The sequence below is a fragment of the Lemur catta genome, chromosome 2 (assembly GCF_020740605.2).
Source record: "Lemur catta isolate mLemCat1 chromosome 2, mLemCat1.pri, whole genome shotgun sequence".
Taxonomy (NCBI): Eukaryota; Metazoa; Chordata; class Mammalia; order Primates; family Lemuridae; genus Lemur; species Lemur catta.
Window position 1 is genome coordinate 20,161,658 of NC_059129.1, and position 25,962 is coordinate 20,187,619.

General features: G+C 52.3%; 1 protein-coding gene across 5 annotated transcripts in view; it reads right to left on the reverse strand.

Annotated features, from left to right (window-relative positions):
* MAD1L1 (mitotic arrest deficient 1 like 1) overlaps nt 1–25,962 on the reverse strand; it is a 361,733-nt gene that overhangs the window by 287,819 nt on the left and 47,952 nt on the right. For 3 of the 5 annotated variants that reach the window (XM_045542991.1, XM_045542990.1, XM_045542989.1), the window contains one exon: nt 16,610–16,696. The exons of 1 other annotated variant lie outside the window; for it this stretch is intronic. In XM_045542991.1, the coding sequence (XP_045398947.1) occupies nt 16,610–16,696 (87 nt within the window). Of the gene's footprint in view, nt 1–16,609; nt 16,697–18,167; nt 18,385–25,962 lie in introns of those variants that run through there. One more of the 5 variants, XM_045542993.1, reaches the window with a different exon arrangement.

Consider the following 25,962-nt stretch of genomic DNA (forward strand, 5'->3'; position numbering starts at 1 on the left):
CACGGTGAACACTGAGCCCTGCAGCCTTGCACCCACACAAGGACGCATTGCTGAGCACTGAGTGCACAGCCCCTCAGGGCCTCCCAGCCCTCCTGCTTCCAGCTGCACAGACTCCAACAAAACAGACCACAGCAGACAGAACACAGATGCAAACATGAGAATCCCACTATCTTCTATTTAACGGCACGTCAAAGACAGTTACAGAAATGTAAAAAACAATGTCATTCTTCTCACTAAATTTTGTTTTGTTTTAGAAAATATATTTTTAACAGGTAATGTTAAATTTTAACAGTTAATGACTTGTTTTTAAGGAAATTATAAATAAATAAACTGTAAATAACTTTTTAATTTCTAATTTCTAATATGGTAACTATTGATAGATATGACCCCTGCAAATAAATGCTCTTTGTTTTCAATAATTATTAGTGTTAATGGACCCTGAGACCAAACAGTTAGAGCAATACTAGTGAAGAAGGAGGAGGATATTCAACATGTGCAGGTGGCTAGGAGCCCAATCTCTGGTAGACACTGTGCTGAATTCTTATCCATCAACTTTTTTTTTTCCCGCTTTGGAGACAGGGTCTTGCTCTGTCACCCAGGCTGGAATACAGTGGCACGAAACAGCTCACTGCAGCTTCTAACTCCTGGGCTCAAGTGACTCTCCTGGCTCAGTCTCCCAAGTAGCTGAGACTACAGGTGCACATACCACCATGGCTGGTTTATTTTCTAATTTTTATTTTTTGTAGAGTCAGGAGTCTTGCTATGTTGCCCAAGCTGGTTTCAAACTCCTAAGCTCAAGTGATCCTCCCACCTCGGCCTCCCAAAGTGAGTGAGCCAACCCACCCAGCCCATCACCCCTTATAATGACATGTGTACACATATTATGAGCATGAGTGTACTCGTGAAAAGGGAAATGTACTTAGCAAAGAGTACTGAATCTGAACCTCTCTGCAGGTGAGTTCCAAGAATCTACATTTTCAGGGTGTTTTTCCCCGTAGTGTTTGTAAGCAGCCAAGCAGGAACCTCTGATGTTCTGGCATCTGGGAAGCAGAGCCAAGATTAGGACCACACAGTCCAACCCTTTCTGCTCCTCTGATTCACTGTGAGTTTATCTTCCCAGGCAGAAGGGAAGCTCCTTCTGGGCAGGAATCACATCCTCACATCACCCGGAGCCCCTGTGTCCACACCAAGCACAACAGGTATAAACAGGGATTCAGGACTTGCCAAGGCACTGACCCATGTCAGCGGTCATGGCAAAATCAATGCTGCTCTTTTGACTGAGTCTGCTGAACTGTGCTTCTTGGCCACAGCATTAAGAACAGGCCAGGAATAGAGGTCACGGCTGACGAAGCCTGAGAAAGCACTGCCGAATGAGAGGCAATGTGATGAGCAAGCACAGGCTGAGAGACAGCCAGCCCTGAGTTCACACCCAGACTCCAACCAAACCACCTCCATGACCTTGGGGAGACCACTGCAGAATGAGAGCGTGCTACCTGGCACGCAGGGTTAGTGCAAGGATCAGGGAAGGTCACGTGTGAAAGTTTCTGGGACCCATAGGTGTCTAGTAAACACATGTTCTTTGTCCCTACTCTATCTTGCCAGTTTCACAACAGGGTCGACACGAGCCCTCCCCCAGGCCAAGTGCACTCACCCGTCCCAAGTGTCTACCTTCTAGAGGCCCCTGTCTTCTCAAAGGCACACCCTGAGGCTGCCATGCTGTGCCCCCACAGGAGGGTCGTCTCCAGCTCAGCCATCTCTTCACTGTCCCCATGTTCAGCATCTCCTCTGGGTGACCGGCTGAGGCCACCAAGGGAGGAGGCACAAGACTGATTTTACACTTTGCCAAAGGAAGGAAAGTGTACTCAAGCTGCCTGACTCCACCCTCGCACATGGAGAATTGATGTGTGTGTTTTCCTGGGCTCTTTTGTGGAAAAGAGACAGCAGCGACCCGGCTTCATGGGTAAGGAGGAAGTTCTTGGCTCAGGGCCAACAAACTTCACACAAAGTTACTGGGAAGCTTGAGAGAAGCGCTCATGAAAAGTCTGCTGGCTGGCTGGTGGATGTCACCCTGAGCTTGGCAGTACCGAGCGTGAACAAGGCGGACTAGGACATCCACGCCCTCCTGGACATGGGGCCCCAGCTCGGTCTCCGCAGAGAGCAGCTCCCAGCAGCAAAGGCGTGAGCTGCCTCCCCAGGGCCAGGCCTCACATGAACTCCTTCAGAGTAAGCAAGGAAGCAGAAGTTCAGGGCACCAAAAAATTGACAGACCAATCAACAAAGGTTACTATCTCCCTTACTCACTTCTTAACACAATAAACAACATATCATTTCACCTTTGATTTTTCCCCATATGTTTGAGGAAATTTAAATTTTAATACCACCTTTTGGGGGGCCGATAAAGATGTTTGCTTCCAAAAGACAGAGGTGACCTAGGCACCCTCTTCTCAAATGTACATGACCCTCCAGATGCTATTTCTTATCTGGGGTGCTGGGGCCCAGCACGGCCTATTCTCTAACAGACGTCACAGAGCGGCGAGTGTGCGCTAATGCTCTACCCAGCCACCACGATAAGAGCCGCCCCTGATTCCGCAGACTTCCTCTTCCTTCCCTTTTCGCAACTTGCACGCACCACGCCTAGCCCTGCCTGGGCCTCGACACCACAGTGACAGCTGATCAGCACCATCTCTGCCCCCGGCGCAGACGGACTTGTGCCATGGCAGTGCCTGCAAACCACAGCCAGGCGAGCTTTTCAGCAGGCCCCAGGCCACCTCTGAAACGCCCCCTAGGCCTCCAGCACAGGCTGAACCCACAATCAGAAACACGAACTCCTCGGGTGAAGTTCTCCTGGCCAGTGGCTTCCAGACTGTGCTCCTCCATTCCTGGCGGTTCCCAGAGGGCCAGCCAAGCAGGTGGCCTTCGGGGCAACCGCGAGGCCTAGCGCTAACCATCATGATGGCAGCTATCGTCACGGGGACTGCTGCTGTGCCAGACCCCATGTTCCCAGTCCACAGTCACAGGCGCAGCACCCCACAGCCAATCAGGTGCGGTGCCCCTCTGCATTCTGACTACCGCACACTGCAACCGATGTTACTAAAGATTTTATGGGGATGAGACAGAAAGCTTCCACAGATTGATTTTCTTAAAAAGTTGTAAAACTTGTCACAGAAGTGGAGAGAGCGCAGGAGAGAATACAGGTTCCGAAAGGGAAGGAAAAGGAACGGGCACACGTTACCCACCCCGGGGTGAAGCGTTCTTCCCTGACACATCAGTCCTGCACTCTGTCCACGCCGCACACCGGAGCTCTCCGGCGCCTGCTCCACGGCGGCGGCTTCTGCACACCCACGGCCGAGGCCGGCGTCCCTGCAGGCACCGTCAGTCCAGAGCCCACGCAGCCCAGTGGAGGCAGCCACTGCGACCAAGTGGCCAGCGGAGATAAGTACTTCATTCAGCATGGAAAGGTTAAAAAAAGATTTTACTGACAAAACTGAAGGAAAATCACATTCTTTCAGTGGGGCATGAATGCCAAACTCTCATTTCCGGCTCGTCAAGATAAAGTCCAGCTCAGGCCAGGAAGCGATGCGTACTGGCCGGCAGGCCCTCCCTGCGAGGCCACACACTCCCCTAGCTCTGTCTCCACTCTGACACCACCACTGGGGGCTGAAACAAGGACAGCAATCTACCACCACTTATCCAGCACCTACTGCATACGTGGCTGCACCCAACCTCAGATCTCTGTTACAGATGAGGAAACCGAGACAGGCACAGTCTCTCCTCTCAAAGCAAACATTCCAGCACAGGGGACAGGCGGAGGGAGGAAAGACAGACGTTCTGTCTCAGCATCACCTCCCGCGTGCATGGTCAGCCCACGTAGACAGGGCGAGGACTATGAGGCAGGGCCACACACACACAACCACAGGAAAAAAGGTTCCAAGAAGCCCCAGAGCACCACAGCTCCTCTGGTGTCAAGGGAGGTTTAAAGGCAACGGGATGCTCCAAGCCCCTGGTGGCAACCCCACATCATGGCCGCCACGCTGAGCCCGGGTACTAGAGAGGGTGCTGCCCCAGGGAGCCATTCGTGCCATCTGCGGACCTGGGCTGATGGCTTCATCCCGCTCTTCTGTCTCCAGCCACAGCGCCCAAATCCCTGGGCCAGAGGTGCACTCACAGCCAGCCCCAGACTGCCCTTCCTGCCGAGTTCACAGGCTACAGTCCAAGGCGGCGAGCTGCCCTGCCCCGGCTGCACACCGAGGTGCCCCTCTGCCCTCTGCCCTCTGCCAGTGTGGCTGACTCCCATGGCCATGCCAACAGCAGCCATGGCCCTGAGAGGTCTGTGTCCCAGACTCTGTTCTCTGGCAACTGACCAGAGCCCTGAGAGTGTGGGACACCACACATGCTGGGAGAAGCTGCCGGGGGCTGGGCTGGGGCCAAGGGAGGTTCCTGAGCATCCCACGAGCCAGAGAAGGAACCGGACGCTGCACTGAGGTGGCCGTGCTTTGGGAGACTCCCGCCCACAAGCACTCCAGTGCGGGCCACAGGGAGGGTCACTGTGCAGAGGTGGCAAGAGCAACACTGGGGCCACTCAGACTTCACCCCTCATATGCAAGCTGCCCTGGGAGCTGCAGAACGCCCACACTCTGCCAGGGCAGAAGCGGGCAGCACTTATTCCCCTGCTGGGAGGACAGGAGGCAACTGACTTCCCAAGGGTCCTATAGGAGTCCCCACCAAGGGACCCTCCGTTCTCCTGTCTCCAAGAAAACCAAGCACCATGGGTACCGCCTGAGGGCTGGTGGCAACGGGAGGTGACCTTGTGCACTTAGATCTACCTCGCGCCTATAATCTCACAGAGACTGTTTTAAAAATAAACAGACTATACCATGTGATGTTTGACTTTGCTCATAGTGTTTTCTGCCATGTAAACTTTTTACATTTTTATACAGCCAATTTTTCATTTTGTCTTTTATGTCATCTAAGGTGTCATGGGCTACTTGGAAAGGTCTGAGATAATAAAAAATAATTTCATGTTTAAGAAAAAAAAAATAAGAAGTAATAGACTAGAGACTGGATAGGCCGTGTCAATGACCCAGAGCTGAGTCTCTTCCCTTGTTACGGCCAGGTCTCCGGGCTGGGTATCCTGGCCCCCCGAGGGCCCACCCAGGTGTGTGGCCTACTGTGGGGACCCTGAAGAGCCCGCGCCTCAGCTACACACCAAGCTGCAGGCCAGGTGGTCACGGCCATGTTTCTGTGGGTTCCTCCCCTAAAGTACCTGGCGACTTCTGTGGCCTATGCCTGGCTTAGGACCAAACCCACGCAAGACCCCAAAGCTGGGAGGCAACCTGCGGGTACCCCTGCCAAGGCCCCCCACCCTTTGGCAGTCCCAGTGCCTTCTGCTGGGCCCCTCACCGGGCAAATGTCCCAGGAGCACAGGCTCAGCCCAACTCACCAGTGCCCAAATGTAATGGCTGTACCTCTTCCTGTAGCCCCAGGCCAGCCCTTCACACAGCCTCACACGGAACCCTCTCGATGGCCCTGCACAAAGGGGACCACAGCAGCAAAGGCAGGAGCACAGAGGCCAGTCGGTGCAAGCACGCTTGGTGACAGAGGCACCTCCAATACCCGTCAGCAGGAGGGGAGGGGAGAGAAGGGGCCTGCACCGTCAGGGAGACCCCTGGGTCAGTCTCAGTCACTTCCAAGATGAAGAGCCTCATCTGCCTCAGATGTTTCCTCCAAAAAAAAAAGGGAGGGACGGCAATGGTGACCACATGGGTGACAGTCGTCCCCGAGTCCTAGCAGAAAACCAGGTCCACGCCAGAAGAAATGGAAAAGAGTGACAGCCTCCGTGCCTGGCCACAGGTGGGGAAACAATGCCACAGTACCAACCAGCCTCTGCACACTTGGGAGGGTGGCTAAGTGACCCTGGGACCCGCTGGCTTCCAGAATAATCTCTCATGGCAACTGCTACAGAACTAACCACTCAGAAAAGCGATTGCATTTGGGGATGAAGTTTTTTTCTAATGCTTGAATAAAAGGGAGAGTTTCACATTTTATCCACTTCCATATCCCTTAACAATAAAAACTTATTTAAAAACCATGAATATGTAAATGTAATTTTAAATATGGAAATGCAAAAACATGCAGGGAAACAGTCTAGGTGTGAAATATTAATGGCATCTCATCCTGCTGAAAGACGCAACACAAGCTGGCTGAAGCAGCAGGCTCAGGGGTCCTGGCCAGCACCCTCGGGCCCCAGCAGCAGCAGTGCCAGACCCTGCCCCTTCACGGAGGAGCAGCGTCCTCGGCCAGAGGCTCTCCCCAAGGAGGAAGACCCACCACCACGTGGAACCCGGCCTCAGCACACAGCGCCCCCCACATCGGGCTCGGTCGTGCCCTGGGCCAGCAGGGCCTGGAGGCCAGCAGCGCCTGCCGGCGAGCCCAGCCTTCCCTCAGGGCCACGCAAGGACCACACTCTCTTAAGAGAGACAGTGGCTGGATCTCAGGCACAGAAGCCAGGGTCACAATCTGAAACACAAGGGCACCTCAGATGGGTCCCGGGACAAGCTGAAGGGGCTTGTCACCGTGAAGGGCACACCTGCCCTGAGACTGGTAGTGTGGGCACCTGGGGTCCACGTCCCCCACCCCCTGGACTTCATTAACACTGACCAGGGAACAACTAGAAGACCAAGAATGTGCCCCATTAGGAGAGAGAAGAAGAGAAACAGCCCCAGGGAGGCACCTGTGACAGATGCCCATTCACACTGAGGCCTTCCAGCTGCACACCCTCCCTCCCTCCTCTTCTCTCTCCCTCTAATTGGACACCAAATCTGGTACCAACCCTGGTACCAACACCCCTGCTGCGGAGGCCCCGTGAGGAGGTTCTCAGAGGAGAAAGCAGGAGCAGCAGCTGCGAATGGCACAGGCACCATCTCACGTCCAAGCCTGGGCACTGCAAGCAGGTGCCAGAGCCCTCGCAGCTGCTTCACGCTGACAGCCTGTGGAGGGCTCAGCCTCCTCCATGCAGCCCAGCTCTGTGACAGGTGTGGCTGAGTCCTCCCATCCCACCGAAAGCCCCAAATAAGAAGAGAAGGGGTTTGAGAACCAAGAGCATGGCGGACTTCGGCAGATGTGCCAGGAGTCACCGGGAGTCACAGGCCAGGGCGGCTGTGCCCAAAGCTGTACCTTCAGCCTCCAGGTGGGAGCACACAGGTGTGGCCACCTCACACAAGGGCTCAGGGCACCTGACTTACTGAGGGGTCTGTGTTAAAGTGACACCAGGAGCAGGGATGGTAGACCCACAGGGTGCCAGAAGTTTTCCTGAAAAGCGGCTGACTGGGCACGTCCTACAGAAGAGAAAACCGACTCTGAGGAAAGCAGAGAGACTTTCCTAGGGCTCTGCTAGCACGTGCTGACAGCACTGACCACGGCTGTCTCGTGCCAAGCTCTGAAACCAGGCCAGGTGCTGTGCTGAGCGTTGCGTTATGACTAACCCCGGGAGGCAGACACTGCTGTGGCCCCTGCTTCAGAGACAGCGACAGCATGCTCCAAAGGCCGTCTCCGGCCAGGGAAGCGCAGCTGTGCCAAGTTAGCAGGTGAGATCCCGCCGCGACGCAGGCGAACTCTGCACCCCAGGCCACCACTCGGCCCCAGACCAGGCTGGTGGGGGCAGTACTGGAGCCCCTGCATCGCAGTACACACCCCAGCCACTGCCCAGACAGCCGGTGGGAGACAGGTTGGGGGTCAGCCCCAGATGCGATACACCAGGAGCCATCGGCAATAGGATAAGGACACAGGCAGAGATCACAGCAGGTTCTCGACAGCCAGGTGAGTCCCCTAGCTTCCCTGAGAGGGTGGACCCCAGAACTTACCGAGGAAAATGACACAGCCCACTGTAGGGGGACCACAGAGCCTGCCACGGCTCAGAGCCTCACTCCCAAGTGCACAGGACCAGGGCCTGCCAGCCTGACTGCACCTTGTGGACTGAAAGTTCTAAGAAGGCCACAGTGAGGTCTGATGGCACTAAATGGGGCTCCTTCCAGGACGGCCGTGAGATCAGCCCCCACCTTGGATCATCAGCGCTGTCCCACACCAGACAGGGCTCCCATTCAAATATCTGCTCTCTTCACAGATATACCAGCTCTTGTGCTATTTTCTACATTTTGTTTCCCCGCAAAGTTCTGGCCCCAGAACTGTAAGATCTAACTCAAAAGCTAAGAAATGTTCCCTGATCTACTCTGCAGCCAGAAAATAAACGTCTCTCCCACAGAACACACTCCCTTCACATTTTCCAGTGTTTGAGTTAGTGTATGTGCAGGCATGTGCAGGCATGCACGCAGGAGCACTCACACGCGCACATACCCCTACGTCCTCCCTACGGACAGCTCTCAGCTCCGTGCCGCCTAGCACACGGCCAGCACCAGTACAGGCTTACGTAACAGGACGAGCGCACCACAGAGCAACCGGCTCAGCACCCAGGCCTGCCTGCCAGGGCCACTGCACAGCAAAGCCCTGGGCAGAACGCTGGGCTCCTTCCGCGATGGCACAGGCACAGACTGGGAGCATAAGCAGCCTTTCAGGTGCCACCTGAGGGAAATCAGATAACTTGCCACTTGAGCATAAAGCAGAACAGCAAACTTCACCCTCTAGTAGGACACGTGGCAAGAGCTCTGGGCATTGTTCTCCTACAGTCTGACGCCAGGACAGGTCAGCACCAGACCAGCCGTAGGCACCACTCAGCCACCATGGCTGCCAGAGCAGGCGACCTACATGCAAAGGAAGGAGGGAAGACCCAGAGGAAGAACTGGAATGAGAAGAGAGGAAGGTGCCAGGTCATACTCCACGGTCAGTCTCTAATGACACCCCGCCGGCCCACCAACCCTAGGTGAGTGGGGTGAGGACTCAGGAACCCATCCAGCCACACCGCCCTGCTCTCAAGGAGTTTGCTGATTGTTTAGGAAAAGGGAAGACGTTTATTTATTCACTCAGCAAATACCTGCCAGCTATGGATGAGGTGCGAGGCACACAGTGACCAAAGTCCCTGCCCTGCCATGGAGTCCACGTTCCACCTGGGAGAAATACACAATAAACACATAAATAAGCAAACAAACTGATGGACGGTGCTGAGATCGGAGCAACCAGGAGGCTGCGTCCTCATCTGGCAGGACACGAGATGGTCAGCAGGGGCAGGGCCCGGGCCACAGCGTGGGAGAGCCACGTAGTCCACAGGCCTCACGGACACGGGAGGAAGACCATGCAGGGAAAGAGGCCAAAGGCCAGGACTGCGCAGGCGGGAGAGGGTGCACGTGGGGGTCTGCCTCGCTCACGCACGCTCTGTCTCTCCCTGTCTCTCTGTCTCTCACTCACTTTCTAATTGTCTCTCTCTCTCTCTCTTACACACTCAAAGTAGAAAACGGTGACACAAATTCTTGTCATCTGAAGGAAAAGGCACGATGCAGAGTGCTGTGCATGCAGTAACATGGAGGACAAAGTGAACACGCAGGGAAGGAGCCCACACTTCCCCCTGGATACCGAAACAGAGGGACCGCTGGACGCGGGTCTGGAAGGAGGGAGAGCAGGGCGCATGGGGCCTGGGCTGTCACAGAGCAGCCGGTGCAGGAACAGGTGCAGTGACAGCATCTGTCGGGAGCACAAGGAGCTTAGCCACTGATGCTTTCTTCATTGAACTGCTCAGAGGGCTAGGCCTGTGCTGGACACCGGAAACACAAGGGTCACCATGTAGACCCAGGCCTCATGGAGTACATGGTCCTGCCGAGCAGAGGGACAGCGTGACAGGTTGTGTGGCAGGGCAGGGCAGGGCGCCCAAAGTCAGAGGAAATCTCTCCACCCAGGCTGGGGGAGCAGGGCCCTGCACACCTGCCAGCTCAGCCCAGGAGTCCAGGAGACTCTCCAGAGAGAAGAACACGGGAGCAGAGCACCTGCCTGGAACACAGCCAGCGATCACAGGAGGACGGACCACTAGGACAGAACCGCACACCACCACAGTCCCCACCTAGGACGTCACAGGAGGCAAGACCACCAGGACAGGATGTTGGGCTACACAGCTCCCTCCAAGCCCATGAGGCTGGGGACGTGGCTTACCCTCCTTAAGCTCCACCTGTGACAGATGCTGGGCACAGACCTTGCAAACCACAGACACCACGCTGAAAAGCTGTCACAAGGCAGGGGGCTGGGTGACAGACATGGGTCAAAACCAGAGGGCACCCACCTATAAGCAGTACATAGCAGGTGATGAACAATGCAGAAAGTCCAGAGCCTGAGCCGCCACCTACAGCACAGACCAAATGGAGTGACAGAGCAACGCTGAAGGGCCAGGAACCGTCCGGGCTTCCAAAAGGCCGTGAGCAGCCACGTTTGGAAAGGGATCGACAGTGTGGCTGAGGGTGACGCTAACACAACAGTGACAGCTGCCATGCATGCAGCACTTACTACCAGACAGATGCTTTAATATGTGACCTCCGCACCGGATCTCACACAACGCTCGTTCTAACCCCCAAGTAGGCACTGCTGTAATTACATTTTACAAGTAGACAGAGAAGAGACAGGAACACAGAAGGAAAACATGGAGGAGAAGATCAAGATCACATCCCAGACAGTCCAGACAGAGCTGAACTTCCTGCGGGTCTCAGGCTACACTGTCCAGCGTGGAAGCCTGAGCACACGTGACGTTCTAAATTAGTTAAAGACGCAGTTTCTCAGTCCCAGCAGCCACGTTTCATGTGCTCGGCAGCAACACACGGCCAGGGGCCACTGCACTGAGCAGGTGGACACAGATGGGACCAGCACCATAGGAGGCCCGGCCAGGTGGCACCGTCTAAGGAAGGCCTGGGCTCCTAACCTCTGCATTGAAGCAAGCAAAGGAGCCCGGCCACATGGCTCAATCTCAGACTCCAAGGACCCTGGAGACAGTCAGTGCAAGAACAAAGGTCATGTGGCCGATTCCCAAGTGGAGGCCGGGGCCTCCTCAGAGCCTCACTGCCACTCAGCGGGAGCTCCAAGGACCAGCCATGACATAGTCCATCTGTGCAAGTCACTGTACTCCCACATCCTGGACAGAGAGAGGCACATGCTTTCCAGGGTACTCTGCCCTTGGTCCTCAAAGAGCTGCTCAGGCCAGCACTCCAGGGGCTCAACATGCTGGGACGTGCAACCAGCACCCCCTGTGGGAGCTCAGCCTGGCCTGGTGCCACCAAGAGCACCCCACCGTACCCCTAGAACAGACAGGCATGGCAGACTGCCACCGAGGAACACGTGAAGGCAAACCCATTAGACACAGGCTGGTTTGACACTTCTGTCAAAGCCCATTTAACCTGAGCCACACCAAAGCTGAACAGACATGCATGGCAAAGCCTCTGCCTCCGTCAGTGATAACCCCAGCGGCCCATTCGAGCCAGGAGAGAAATCAGCCGAGACCTGGCAGGCTCACAGCCAGGGGAGACGGTCAGTTCAAGGGCAGGCCGGGCCGTGATCACTGCTGACTCTTCTCTCTTGCCCACCACACCCACCCGTGGTAAATCCTGTCACCAAGGCCTCTCAGAGGCATCTGTAGCCCAGCCCCATCTGATCACCGCCACTGGCCATACACAAGACACCTCACCCCCACGGAGCCCCTGGAAAACTCAGCCCTCATGTGCCCTAAGCTCTTAGAAGTCACACCTCCAGCTACTCCAAACAAGATGACAACGATGATTACAATAACCCACTAACAGCCTGCATGCTACGCCAGGCGCCAGTCTATATGCCTTGCCGAGGTGATTTCCCTCAGCCCTCACGACAACCCTACGAGTGTTACCGTCACCACCGACAGTTTCACAGGCAAGGCACAGGAATGCTCACTAGACCATCCAAGGACACGGAGCTGCTCGGCGCAGGAGCCAAGGAGGGAACAAAGCACAGACGGCCATGCCGAGAGCCTATGACACCTGCCCAGCTACCAGCGCCCACGTACGCTGGCGCCTCTGGACAGCTCAAGAGCGCCATAACTCACGGACACCAGACGACAAGGCAGCAAGGCCTCACTCTACTCCAAAGTGGTTCGAGAGGACAGCCTAAACACCTGGAACAAACCATAGGAAAAGAGCCACACGAGAAATCATGACTGCCATGCTGACACCACCTCAATCCTGGGAGGTGACAGAAACATCTAAGGTGGGGAGATGCCCGAAAACACACCCCTCAAGTACACCACCTCTTTGACGGACAACACTGGTGACTACTACTCATCTCAACCCTTTTTTCTTGAGTCCCTTCGGCTTAACGAGAACACGTCTCTTCCCATCGCTGCCAGAGCCCAGGCGCTGAGGACGGCAGCAGCAGACGGCGCAGGCCAGGCGGCTCCCAGCGAGCGCCTCAGGCCGAGGCCCAGGAAACCCCAGGACTCCAGGTGCCTCAGGACTTGCCAATCAGACCAAGGGCTCTTCTGAGATCTCCAGAGCCCAAAGGCGGCACAATGTGATCTTCAAACAAAATGCAGTGATTAAAGCAGTCCAGAGCCGGAGTGCCATTCTGGGTGGGAACAGGTGGCATTTGAAGGCTGATGGCACAAAGGGAACCGTCAGCCCAGAAGAGACGGCCCAGCCTGCTGCAGTGGCCAAGGCAGATGAGGATGCACAAAGCTCTGTCTACGTCCAGGTAAGCACGTCCAGACTGGCACTGTCCTGACACTGCTCACAGAAGTACAATAAACCGCAACGTTTGTCTTCCAAAGGCCAAACTCGAGAAAACAGAAATACCACTTACCCAGCCATCCCACTTCGGAAATTCACCCTGAGGAAAGTGTTCAAAGATTATGCTATGAAGAGTCTATGACAGCATTGATTATAACAGCTAAATATTCAAGAGGAGAAAAAAAAAAAAAACACCCAGCATTGGGCTTTTATACAACAGGACACTCAAGCCAGGTATGGTGGCTCATGCCTGTAATCCCAAGCTCTGGGAGGCCGAGGCAGGAGGATCACCTGAGGCCAGGAGTTCAAGACCAGACTGAGCAACACAGCAAATCCTATCTCTACAAAAAATAATTTAAAAATTAGCTGGGCATCGTGGCAGGCACCCGTAGTCCCAGCTACTCGAGAGGCTGAGGCAGGAGGATGGATCACTTAGGCTAGGAGCTGGAGGTTGCAGTGACCTGTGATGCTGCCACTATACTGCAGACTGGGCAACAAAGTGAGACCCTGTCTCTAAAAAGTAAAAAAAAATAGGGTAGCCACTTAATCACATATTAAAAAGCTACTAAAATGATGTGAACAAACATCTATTAGCAGACAAAGATAGCCACGACCAATTATTCAGTACAAACAGCAGACGAGAACACATGTGGACAAGAGCATGTGTCTGCTGCTCGGCACAAAGGTCTGGCAGCAGCCCCCACGACATTGTGATCTCAAGGGGGAACCAGGGGTCCATTCTTCAGTGACCACACATTACTTTAGTAAGAACAAAATAGAAGTGACCCTTTGTAACTTCTCTAAAATGAGGCCTGCCTGAGGAAGTGCCTTCCGGATCCGTACGACGGTGGCCTGACAACTTGTTCTGATCCCCTGCCACACTCCCTCCTTCACATTTCATCTCAATTTCTGCTTAACTGCCTCTAAAAGACTTGGAAATGCAATTAGCTGCTCCACCTTATGAGGTTCCCTTGACCCCCTACAGCAAGCCATGACGGACAGTAATGGACTGTGCCACCTCAGAAAACAGCAGCCAAGGGCACAAGGCCAGCACAGCCAGCCCAGGACACATGTGCCAAGGCTGAAGCTAGAATAATCCAGATCTACATGGCCATAGCTGTGCCACCAGCACCACCCCCCCAGCCTGGGGTCTGTCTCCTTCCTGGGCCTTGGAAGTGAATGCAAGGGCAGGGCACCCTGTCCCCCTGGCAATCCCAGCCCCACACACGCAGGTGGTGCTTGGCATGTGGGTGAGCAGGGTCCTTACCTACCTGAGCTTCACTAGGGGCCCCAGATCGCCTCTGTCTGGAAGTGTCCACCCCCCTAGCAAGCAGCAGCCACCGAGATCCCAGGACATCCCAGTTCCTGGGCGTGACGCCCAGATGGCTGAGACCTCATACAGCCTGTTGGTTACCTCCAGCCCCTTTCGGCTGACAGGCAGAAATGAAGACAGTGTCAGAAACCTGCTCGAGTCACGCGACCAGCAGATCCCAGAACCCCAACTTCAGTACCAAAGGCCACCTGCGTCTCACCATGGCCCCCCGACAAGGGCACAGTTTCCAGTACAGCTCTTGGGCTGGCCACAGTGAGGTTCACCAACAGGAGCTGGCATCTTTGCTTAAGAAGCGGAGGGAAGTTGCAGCACACAGACACAAAATGAAACCAATCATGGGAAAAGTTCAAGAACCCTGGAATTTTAGTGTGGCTTCTCCCTCTGACCTCCCAGACAGGCCTTCCAAGCGAGGCAGGGCAGTACTGGGGCCCTCACCCCAATGCCCCAAGACCCATCCCACAGAAGAGGACAAAGTACCAACACCACCATGGTGCGGAGACTCGCCCTCTGCCCAAGGCAGCTGCAGACCCTCAGAGGGAACCCGTGGGGCCTGCAAGGTGGACAAAGGGCCAGGGTTCACGAAGACACCTGCCCACTGCAGAGACTGCTCCCTGGGGCAGAGACTCCAGTCCCACAGAGCGGTGGGCTGGTCCAGTCCACACTGATGACCACAAGTGGAGGAGGTGAGGGGACATGCGATGGCAGTGTTTCCTCCCACATGCTCCCTGGACACAGAGGCTGGCCCTGCTGCCACCGGGCAAAGCAAGTAATTCTAGAAAGTACCTCACTGTGTGGTGAGAGAAAAATGCAAAGAAGTATCCTTTCTCTTAATAGTTCACTCTGCTTCATATTCAAAGTAAAATGAAGAGGATCGCCTGGCAAAATGGTAAAGCTTTAATTTCAAATCACTTTTAATGCCCATTTCATCTGACAGTGGCTTTGAAAGCAAAAGGCAATCTTTATCATTTGAGGTTTTTTAAGTAAATTGATGTGATTATGTCCAACATAACCAGATGCTTCTAAAAGCCAATTTTCAAAGTGACATCAGCCCCCAAAATAAGAAACTCTTCCTTCTGGCTATGAATAAATTATTAAAGCACTCTCTCCACAGGAGGACGAGGCTGTGCCTGACAGCCAGTGGTGAGCAGGCTGGCTCCAGGCCTTCCTCGCAGCCCCACGACTGGCGGTCAGCCGTGCACACACAGGGGGCCCCTGCCCTGGTCCCACCACACGTCCCTTCCCTCTGCCCCGCTCCCTGCAGGAGGCCAGAGCCCGTGCTGCTGTCCACATGCCTCAAGGGCCTCTACCACGAATCGGACTGGGTTCAGCTCAGCCTGGCAGCTCACCCTCTCTCGCGGGGAGCTAGTCTGGGACAGGCTACAGTCCAGTTTTGGCTGATGAGACCTAAGGAGGTCTGCTAGCAGTGGGGGTCTTAGAGACGGTTTCCTAGTTCCAGAAAAGAGATCCAAGAAAGAGGCCTTTCTCTCTGCCTGGCAGTCCCTCGTAGTCACGAGACACCAGAAGAACCAGGTGTGGACAAAGAGAAACACATATGTAGGCTCTGTGCCTGCCTCCTGTCATTCACAAAGCACCCCTTTCCATCACGCCCAAGTCTGTGCTAATGAGGTGGTGTAGGGTGGCCCCCTAGATAGTTCAGGATGGGGCTGGTCACCAAAGACCATGTGACTAGAGGGTGGGAGCTTCTGGAGGGAGGACAGTGGGGCGCTGGAGACTAGGTTGTAAAAACTCTTGGACTCCAAGATTTGAGGAGCTTCTGGGCGGGTGGTGCACCTGGAGAGGGCAGAGGAGCCCAGCACCCTGCCCATACCGCGCCCTGTGCACACTGTTCCCGAGTTATATCCTTCACGACAAACCAGGAATAGGAAGGAACGCACCCCCCTGAGTTCTGTAAGTCACTCTAACCAATTATCAAACCAGAGGAGGAAATCATGGGGTCTCCCAAGAATCCAACACTTGTGAGTGGCAACTGAAGTGGAGGCGACTTGTGGGACCAAGCCCTTTACCTAAGGGGCTGTGCTAACTCTGGTAGTGTCAGAAATAAATGGAATCGCACCCGGCTGGGGTCAGAGTTGGAAAAGACACCAGGCACTTGGTGTTAGGAGGCCCTGGACGAGGCCACACAGCTGCCCGCATGCCAGGCTAGGGAACAGACTTGCTGGCTGCTGGAGGCCATCTTTGTTATTTGCAAAGGCATCGGACTGTTGGGATAGTCTCTGTAGGCCCTCCTTGAGGCCACAAGCCCGTGTGCACACACTTTTTCCTCCAGGGACCAAGTCTCTACACCATGATGAAGTCCGAGGGAGCCTACACGCTACCAGAAAGACGAGAATGCTCAGACCCCCAGGGACCCAGTGGCAATTTAAGCACATTGTCAGAATCATGACGGTGCCTCAATCTTACAGCCCCGTGGTAGAAACATGGGGCAACTTCCGCCCTCAAACCCCTGCTCCCCCCACCCCATCTCGGACCAAATGGGGAAGCACAGCTGTTCCCACGTGAGCCAGGTGGGCACCCCCCTCTCCCTTGCCCTAACTCTCCCAAGCAAACACTTCCCCACGAATGTCCTGGCTGCCCGGTCTACCTGCTGGTGATGGTGTTGTTCTTGTCCTTCAGGGCAAGCTCTCTCTGCTGCACCTCGACAACAAATCTGGAAAGGTCTTCCGGAGACCTGAGGAATGAAGACGACACACTCAGTTCCAGTTGGTCCCTGGAAGTAAATCTAATTCTGTATACAAAATAGAAGCCCCAAAACAATGCCCATAGCTGCTCTGTTTCGAGGATGGCGTGCTCTCGCCATGACCCAGGTTCAGCCACAGCCTGCCACTAGCTACACAACACTGGGCAAATTACTTTTATAAACCTTCATCTTATTTCACCTGCAAAAATAGGGACAATCGATAGCAAATAGTGTCTCTATGCAGAGGGAATGAAGTAACATTTACAAAGCACCTGCCAAGTGCCTGGCAAAGAGGAGTGCCCAGTAGCTTCAGTCTCCTCTCCTCGCCTCTCCTCCAAAACATCCCCTGTAACCATAGCAAGAGCAAAAACACGTCCCCACGCAAGCAATGTGGGCTTCCTAATGTTCAAAACTATTTCAGACTAGCGGCCTCAGCCGACACTCAAGCAGCCCTGCTGTCATTTCCATTTTGTAAACAAGAAAACTGAGACTCAGATCTATAAATGCCTGGTTCAAAGTCCACTAATAAACAGCAATGGAACTTCAATGTGAATGGTATCTTCAAATTTAACACTGTAACTCAGGAGAACACGCCAGGGGAATTTGAGAGATTAAAAGTTATGCCCAGTGGCGTGTACACGTCCCCAGACACACATCTTGGCTTGAGGACCAACCCTTGCTCTTTCCACCACCTGTCACAGAACCAAGCACGGGGCCATGCAGAAAGCAAGTGCCAGGCAAGGCTCTGTGTGCCCCACCCAGGCCCCATTAGGGGAACTACCACTGGGTCACTGAGTGAGTGACAGTGACCCCTACATTGGCCAAGGAGGCTGTGACTTCAAGCCACACCAGTGAGACCAATGCCCCATGGACACAGAGTCCTATACAAAGCCACACAGAGAGCGGCCACTAGGCACCGAGCCAGCCAGATCCCAGAGCAGCTCTGAGCCTTAGGTCGGCCCTGTGAGCACCCGCCCCATGGCCACCAGGGAGCTCCTCTCTGCTCAGGTCAGCATGCTGCAACCAAGGGCTCTAACAGGAGCCAGGTCTGGCCACCCACTGGCAAAGCCTATACACTGGGCCTCTGAGACTTCCCAAGAGCCACATACCAGCCTCTTCTGTCCCTTGAATACCTCAGCCCATGCGCCCCCCAAAACACTGCCAACAATTCATCCTGTGCTTGGATGGTACCTCCCGAGGTCTTCTCATGCACAGGAAGGTGTCACTTCCTTAAAGATCCTCTGGTCACGCCCTACATCCCTCCCTATGCCATTCCTTTTTTGCATGGTGCTAAGGATGGTGGGAACCATCCCTGCCTGCTATCAGTCTGGGTGTGTTTGGAGAGTCTCCATCATTAGGACAAAGCCCCCAAGAGCTCATCCTCAGGAAGTCCTACAATCCAGCCCAGCCTGGCCCAGCCCCCAACCCCAAGGAGGAGCCCCCAGCTACCCCTCACACACACCGGCTCTCTGTCAGCAGCGCCTACCCGACTGCAGCCTCCTCCCGCAGAGCACGCCTTGGCTCTCCCTTCCACACCCCCAGAGGCTTCCTCCGACCACCTGCAGGAAGGCTCCTTGTGTGGATTCATATGAGGGCACGGCACGAATGGCTATGGAATCACCAGGCACCGTCCAGGGACTGCTGTCCATTCCTCCCTCAATACAAGTGAACTGCTGATTAGAAAATAGTTTAGTGGGGAAAATGTTTACTACTAAAAGATCTTTGGAGAAACTGAAATCTAGGAGGGCAGTAAAAGGTGGGTCCCACCTTGAACGCCAGTTACTACTCTTTTCAGAGATTCCTAAAGCTTTCCAACCTCAGGGAATTAAAAATACTGGTGCAAATATAAGTATGCAAATAAATAAACCTTTCCAAGCCAAGAGATAATTTCTTCTGAAACATTTAAAAGAGATATTTAAGTTGCTTTTCATTTTTCTGCATTAGTCAGAGGGGTATGTAAATTGTTACTAAGTCAACAAGAAAAGTTTATTTGAAACAAATAAATACAAACGGCTTATGTCCACATTTGCAAAGCTGCCTTCCAGCCCCTGTGGGCCTGGCACCACCAGCTCTGCCTGGGGGTAGTGGGGTGGCCGGCTGCACACCACCACCCTCTGCTGCTGCCACCACCCTCTGCTGCCACGTCTCCTCCAACCTGAACAGCCAGTAGACAGGCACCTGCCAGACAGCCACAGAGTCACCGGCGCTGTCACCCACCATGCGGTGGCTTCCTCTCACCCAGGACCAGCTGTCTGCAATACCCATCTGCACAGAGGCCTCCCGGAACCTGCAGAGGAGGAAGCAGAGTGGGGAGCACCGATGCCAATTTAGAAACAAGCTTCTTGCCCCCAAGTAAAATCACCCAGGAAGCTGGGACAGCGGAGGGCCAGACTCGCTGCTACCTGCAGCTCTGCTGATCACATGAAAGGTAACAACTTAATAGCAAGGGGAGAACTGAGAACAGTTCAAATGAACACACCCCCCCCCATGAAATGCTCTGCTCCCTGACCCTTCTTCCATGACGCCTGTACCCAGGGAGGCCTCTGTCCCAGTGGCTCAGTCCAGCCTCATTTGGCCCAGCAGGAACCTGAATGCCTTGGAACCTGGGAGCAACAAGGGTCTGGCTCCATGCGCAAGTATTTTTTAGTGTTGCCTTTTTAACAACAACAATACACACACACACACAAAATTAAAAGGTTAACTGAAGAAAACAAAACCAAGGCAGAGAAAAGGTTACACGTAACTGGATTAAAATCTGCATGGAGATAAGAAAATGCTCCCAGAACAAACAAGTGCTGTATTAATAGTTGCACCGCTCGTGATATTTTTTTATTTTGCAAAAAGTTTCTTTAATTTTGTTGTTAGAACTTTTTCAACAATGTTTTTAACTGTATTTTCTAGCTGTGGGACTAGAGGCCACAATGACCAGTCCTGACAAGACGAAACCACACGTCACGCTACACTCTTGGGCAGTTACACAGACGAGCCTGCCTGCGAGGCCGTCTTGAGGCTGGGATACTCATTCCGGCCTCTGGTCACAAGATCAACCCACTGCTGTTCACACAGACACGCAAAAGGTGGGGAAGCTCCCCAAGACCTCCTCAGCCTGACAATGAAGGTGCAGTCGGTCCTCCCTAGGCACAGCGGACAGGCACATGAGGGACCACAGGAAGGCACTCCTGAAGCCAATGCTCCAGCCTGGAGCAGAGAATGAGCGGTCAACACGTGCACATATGTGTACATACCACACGTACGTTCGTGTCTTTTCCACTCACGCTCCCCCAGTCACACAAGTCTGAGGACCAGGCTTAAAGAGCAAGGCAACGACGCCCTCCATACCTGCAGGCTCTCACACAGCCACATCTCAGCCCGGAGTTCAGCATGGGAGACACAGCGGGGCATGCAGAGGAGCACACACAAGCCCGATGGGACACCGACCCTGGGCCATAGCAGGGCCAGTCACCAACTCCAGGGCCTGCAGGGAGCACAGCCCCACCGGGCAGAGATGAGCCACCCATACCCGACCATCCAGAGCACCCTGCTAGGGACTCAGCTGTCTCCTCCTAAAATGCCTCTGCTGAAGCCCGACACCCACGGAATGGTGTTGGAGGTGGGGCCTTTGGGAGGGGATCAGGGCTAGGTAAGGTTATGAGGGTGGGGTCCTCAAGACAGTGGTCTTACCAGAAGAGCCACGGGAGAGCCTGCTGTGTCCCCCTCTCCTGGCCCCACGAGCACACAGCAAGAAGGCAGCCATATGCCAGGCAGCAAGAGAGCCCTCACCAGCACCTGACCGTGCCAGCACCTGGATCCGGGACCGCAAAGTCCCCAAAACCATGAAAAATACATTCCTGTTCTTGAAGCCCATCTGTGGAGTTGTGCTACCGCAGCCTGAGCAGACGAGGACACTTCTTTTAGCAGAAGTGCCGGACCAGTTGGCCAGTCACATGGGACGCTCAGGGAAGGGCACTAGTGCACACAGTTTGACTACAATTACGTGGCTCAAATAGTGTGTATGACTTAATATTTCTAAGTACAAAGAAAATAAAATATACATACTTATAGAATATAATCTAGAAAGATTCATCCCAAATTTATGGCTGCCATGACCCCCACGTCAGAGCTGGACTGAGTGGTAGCAATCAAAAGGGTCTTTAATTTCATGCATTATCTGAATTTCTTTTAATGAGAATCACACATTACATGTGTAAGTATAAATAAAACAATGAAAAATTCAGGGGAAAAAAGAAACGGCATGCTACCAGTGTGGAAAATGCTGCTAGAAACACCGGGCGGGAGCAGCTGGGGCAGAGGAGGCACCTGCAGTCCTGCTGGGCACAGCTCGGGGCACTCAGCACACAGGGCAGCAGCATCGTGAAGTAAAGGAGGGCCTCACGAGAAGCCCTGGGACGTGGGAATCCGGCTCAATCCTGTCAGGAGCTGGAGCCAAAGCTCCCCGCCACCACCTGTCCAGGAGCGCCACGCAAGGATGGAGGCAAGTTCGTGAAGAGCTGTTGAATCATGAAGGATTATTAAACAACTGCAGCCTCCACCACATATCGAATCAAAGACTAGAGTCCCAAACACCTCCAACTGGCAGGAAGAGTGTTTATTTTCCAGAAACCTCCTGACCTGTGTGTGGTTCAAACTACTCAGAGATGTTTACCCAGGGCGCTCTGGGGATTAGCTAAGGGCCTGTAACGAGGAGGAGTCATGCCAAGTATCATTACGGCCTAAGAGGAACACCCGATAGTCCATTCCAAACCCTGCACTTCGCAAACTGCAGAGTGGAAAGCGGTCAGAGGCCTCGGGAGCCTCTAGTTCGGAGATGACAGGGAAGTGACAGTTCCGACTGCAGCCCAAGCTGTGACATCTGCTGCTGAAAACTCTGGCTTCAGCTGCGAAGTCTTTTTCATTCTAACTGGTGGGTTTTCAAGGGGAAAAAAGTCTTTTTGTTCTACGTGCAGCTGAATTTTGACTCAAACCCAGCTGCGTGCAGAACGGCAGAGGCTGCAGGGAGTCGAACCCACTGCTTTATTTCTGAGGTGAAAGCGGCTCCAGCCAGAGCAGCAGCTATTTTGAGGCCCCTAATAGCAGATGCCGCAGCTCTCGCTGAAGCCCAGAGTGCCAGTTTCACTGAGTCTGAAAGACACGCGATCCAGAGGATGCCACTGTTGAAAATGAATGAAACAGCAACAGCCATAAAACTAATTAACAAACAAGAAACCTCAAGCTTTCTTCTGAGGTACTGTTTTTCCCAAAGAATAGAAACCCACACGGCCCATGATCACAGTCCAAAACTGCTGAGGCTGGATGTCAGCCGAGAGCCCTGTCGGAAGCGAGGAAGCTCAACCCCAGTGACAGGGACTCTCCTGTGGGGCTTGTTTTTGCAAAAGGTATGCAGAAACAGGAATAGAAAACACTAGACAGCAAAAACTTAGTGCTAAAAACCAAAAGGACAATAAGCGTTCACAACTGCAAAGTCACAACCGGCAACAGGATATCACAGCAGCCGGATTTTTCTTGATGATGTAACACAGTTGGGTGTTACACAGGTGGGGTCACCAAGTCTGGAGGGATGCATGTCACCCAACACTAATGTCAGACAAAGCCTGGTACATAGTCCCCAGAACACGGGAGAAGCAGACTGCTCCTGCGGAAGAGGGAGCAGTTCCACGGTGGGCAGTAGCCCAGCCCCCTGCCAGGCTCTGCAGGGGCTGCCAGCCTGAGCCATTGAGCAGGAGGTCAGACTTTCTGGTTCCAAGGTGGCAGGTACTCAAGGTTGGGGACTTAACAAAGGGCCCCAGTCCATCGTACCACCCAAGCCCAGGCTGCTCTACAACATCCTAGCCACATGGTCGGTGCCTCTTCCTCTTCCAAAGCTGCCTGCTTCCCAAGTGGACAGAGAGGGGGTCACTGCTCCCCATGGGGACGGAATCTGGAATACGTGCTGACTCAGGCACGGTGGCGCTCCCACATTTCTCTCCAGCCCCGTCCACATGTCCAAAGGGAACAAACAACCCAGCAAATCCTTGTCCCGCTGCGACCCTCTCCCACAGGCAACGACCACTTTCCTCAGAAACAAAGGTCACACAGACTGCCTGACCAGAAAAGAGGTACAAAAAGGCAGATGCTCCTCAAATTCCAAACTCACAGCCTCCAAAAACCCCTCGCCTGGAGCTATGCTCTGTCCACAAGGCCTCTGCACATCCGTCTTCCGAACACTCTTCCCTGGAGATCCTCGCAGCCTGCTCCCTCACTGCACCCGCAGGTGTCTGCTTGGACATCAGTAGAGTCTCCAGCAGGGCCTGCCCCGCTCCCATTTAAAACTGGATGACCCCCCACGCAAGCCTTGCTCCCTGTCACTGGTCCCTACACTTCAGAAATCACAGCGACAACTTGGATGCTATGTATTTACCTATTTCTCAATTGTCTTTCTTCCTCATCTGGAATGTGGGCTCCACAGAGCCACGGTATTGTTTTTTATTTTCTTCTATTTTCTTCACTGGCATGATAGGTTTTCAAAAATAAAGGTGAATAAAGGAAAAATCATGACACCTTTCCAGAATAATACCTATCCAACCAAATTCCACCAAACTCCCAACTCCAACCACTGAATTAAAAGTTTCGTAAAACTGGTTAAATAAATTACAGTCCATCCACATGACAAAAATCTGTTTAAAATCATAGGAAAGGAATGGAGAATTCTTTTTATATATTAATATGAAAGATCATGAAGATTCGTTGCTAAATAAAAATGCAAGGAGCAGAACGTGAGTATACCATGCCACCATTTGTATGAAGGAAAAGATAGGCATAGCTGGTCTGGCTTGCATAGGCACAAAATATGTCTGAGGACAAACAAGAAGACAACAGTGGCTTTCTGCAGAGAGAACAGGAACTGGACAGGAGATGTGTCACTGATATTTTTAAAAATTTTTTCAGCACTTTGTACCTAGGAAAATAACAGCTATTCAATAAATAATTTTTCAAAGCTTAGTACTATAACTTTATACTGTAGAAACTAGTACTACATAAAAATTGTGTGAAAGGAAAACAAGTTATTTCCGTGATAAATTAATGCATAGAAATCTAATTATAACCATTTGTAACAAAACAATCACATTATTCCTAAAGGATATTCAGCTATGCATAACAATACAAATAATTACAAATGGGGCAAAAATATTTGAGTGAAAGCCTTCCCATCTAAAATGATCAAGACAAGCAAAAGTTGGTTAAGTGGGGAATCAAATGATATATGTATCTCAAACATTTTAACCAAAGCCATAAAAATATGCAATTATTCCCCAAGCTGCAAACTTTTTCTCCAAATACAGATCTATTAATTGGCTTTTCATCTTATATATTTTTGCATAAACCACATCCATAACAAATAATTCATAATTTTTAGCTTTGTTTCTTAAAAGTGGATGCCTGCAATCTTCCTAGATTTTACAACTTTTCCCATTAATCTTTCACAATGTGTTTTATTCAACAGCAATTTTTTTAGCAATTTTCCTTTGAGGCTCTCTAAAGCATTCAACTTTGTTTTCAGAGAAATGCTGCCTTCTTTTTTTTACACATTTCTTTTTCATCAGGTCCATAATATGTAATTAAATTATGTAAATACAATTACATGTGCAACTGGCATAAACAGGCAGGTTTAGGATGGACCACCACCACCTCCTGGGAGCGAGACTGAATAAGTAAAGGCAACAATTTTTGACAAAATTCTGGAATGATTAACACAAAACACAGGAGCCAGGTTTTGCGGGTGAGGGTAGGGGAGTCATGGGATGAAATTGGGGGGAGGTCCACAATTTTTCAAAGCCACTGTTTTATTTCCTTAACGTGAGGATAGGCACATGGAAAACTCTATGTACATTTTTCTATGTATAATACATTCAAATTTTTAAGAAATTAAGAATAGCCTATTAGTCATGAGAGTCACTGTGCTGTAGGAATCTATCAGAATTTTCCAGAGCAAGAACAAGAAGTGCTGGCCAGCCCAATGAGGCAGCCAGGTGCACGGCTCTCCAAAGAGCTGCTACCCTCCTCTCCATGCCACTCTGACAGAGCATCACATTCACCCACACAAGAACTGCAGAGAAGAGTAGAACACACATAAATAACATTCTCATTTTCAAAAAGCAGATTCTGGAAGCCAAAAGAGGCAGCAAAATTAACATCTTAGATTCTGAAGTCAGACAGACAAGTTTCAAATTCTAACACCATTCAATATTAACTGTGTGACCTCAGACAAATCAGTTAACCTCTCCAGACCTCAATTCCCTCCTCAGGACAATGGAAACGATAATGGCACCCTGACACATGGTTGTCCTGAGAATGCTGCATGTAAAGGACTTAGCAAATAAGTGGTCAATAAACAGAAGATATTATTAGAATATTATTATGAATTATAGGCAATATTACAGAACATGTCACCAAAATGATATTTGTGTCCAATTAGAAAGCAATGTGGCAATTACTAGTTACTAGCATGAACTCACTAAGAATGAGATTTACATATACTCATATTTCCACTGTTGATTAGATTACTTGTACAATGAATTGCCATATAAACATACAGAATATTATTGGAAATAAACACTTATCTATCCCTTGGCCATGCTCCAGAGGAGACATAAGGTGATTCTGAACATCTTCAGGCCCTGCACCAAAAAGTGCCAATTAACATCAAGTGATCAAAGAGGCCAGAGAACAAGGCCCAAGAGAAAGACCGCGTGCTCCAGAGCCAGCCAATTCACACTCACGTCCAGCTGGGCCCTGGCTCCCTGGCCATGACGTGGGCTGACAGTTCAACTGCAGAACCCCACGGTGAGGGCACCGGACAAGCATGAGGGAAATCCTCAGACCTTCATGAAGATTCTTGCTGCTGCTGCTGCTGGGATCTCCAGGGCAGTGCCCAACACGTACCCTGTGGAAAACCTTTGCCATCCTTCGGCAAGGACAGATGCACACCTACTAATTTCTACGTCATACAGAACCAAGAAAGCAAATTTGTTAAAGTGACAGAATCAGAGCTTAAAACCACACTGAAAATCAGGAAGGACGGAGGACTATAGGAACAATAAATGTTTCTGGCAGTTGTGCACAAAAGTGCAGTAAAAAGGGAAACCGATTCCTCAGCAGTGCCTGTGAAAAGACCCATGTGATCTGTGTGTCTGAGGCAATGCCCACTCATGCAACAGGTTTAACTGAACTAACTCACTATGTGCTCAGCGAGGACACTGCAG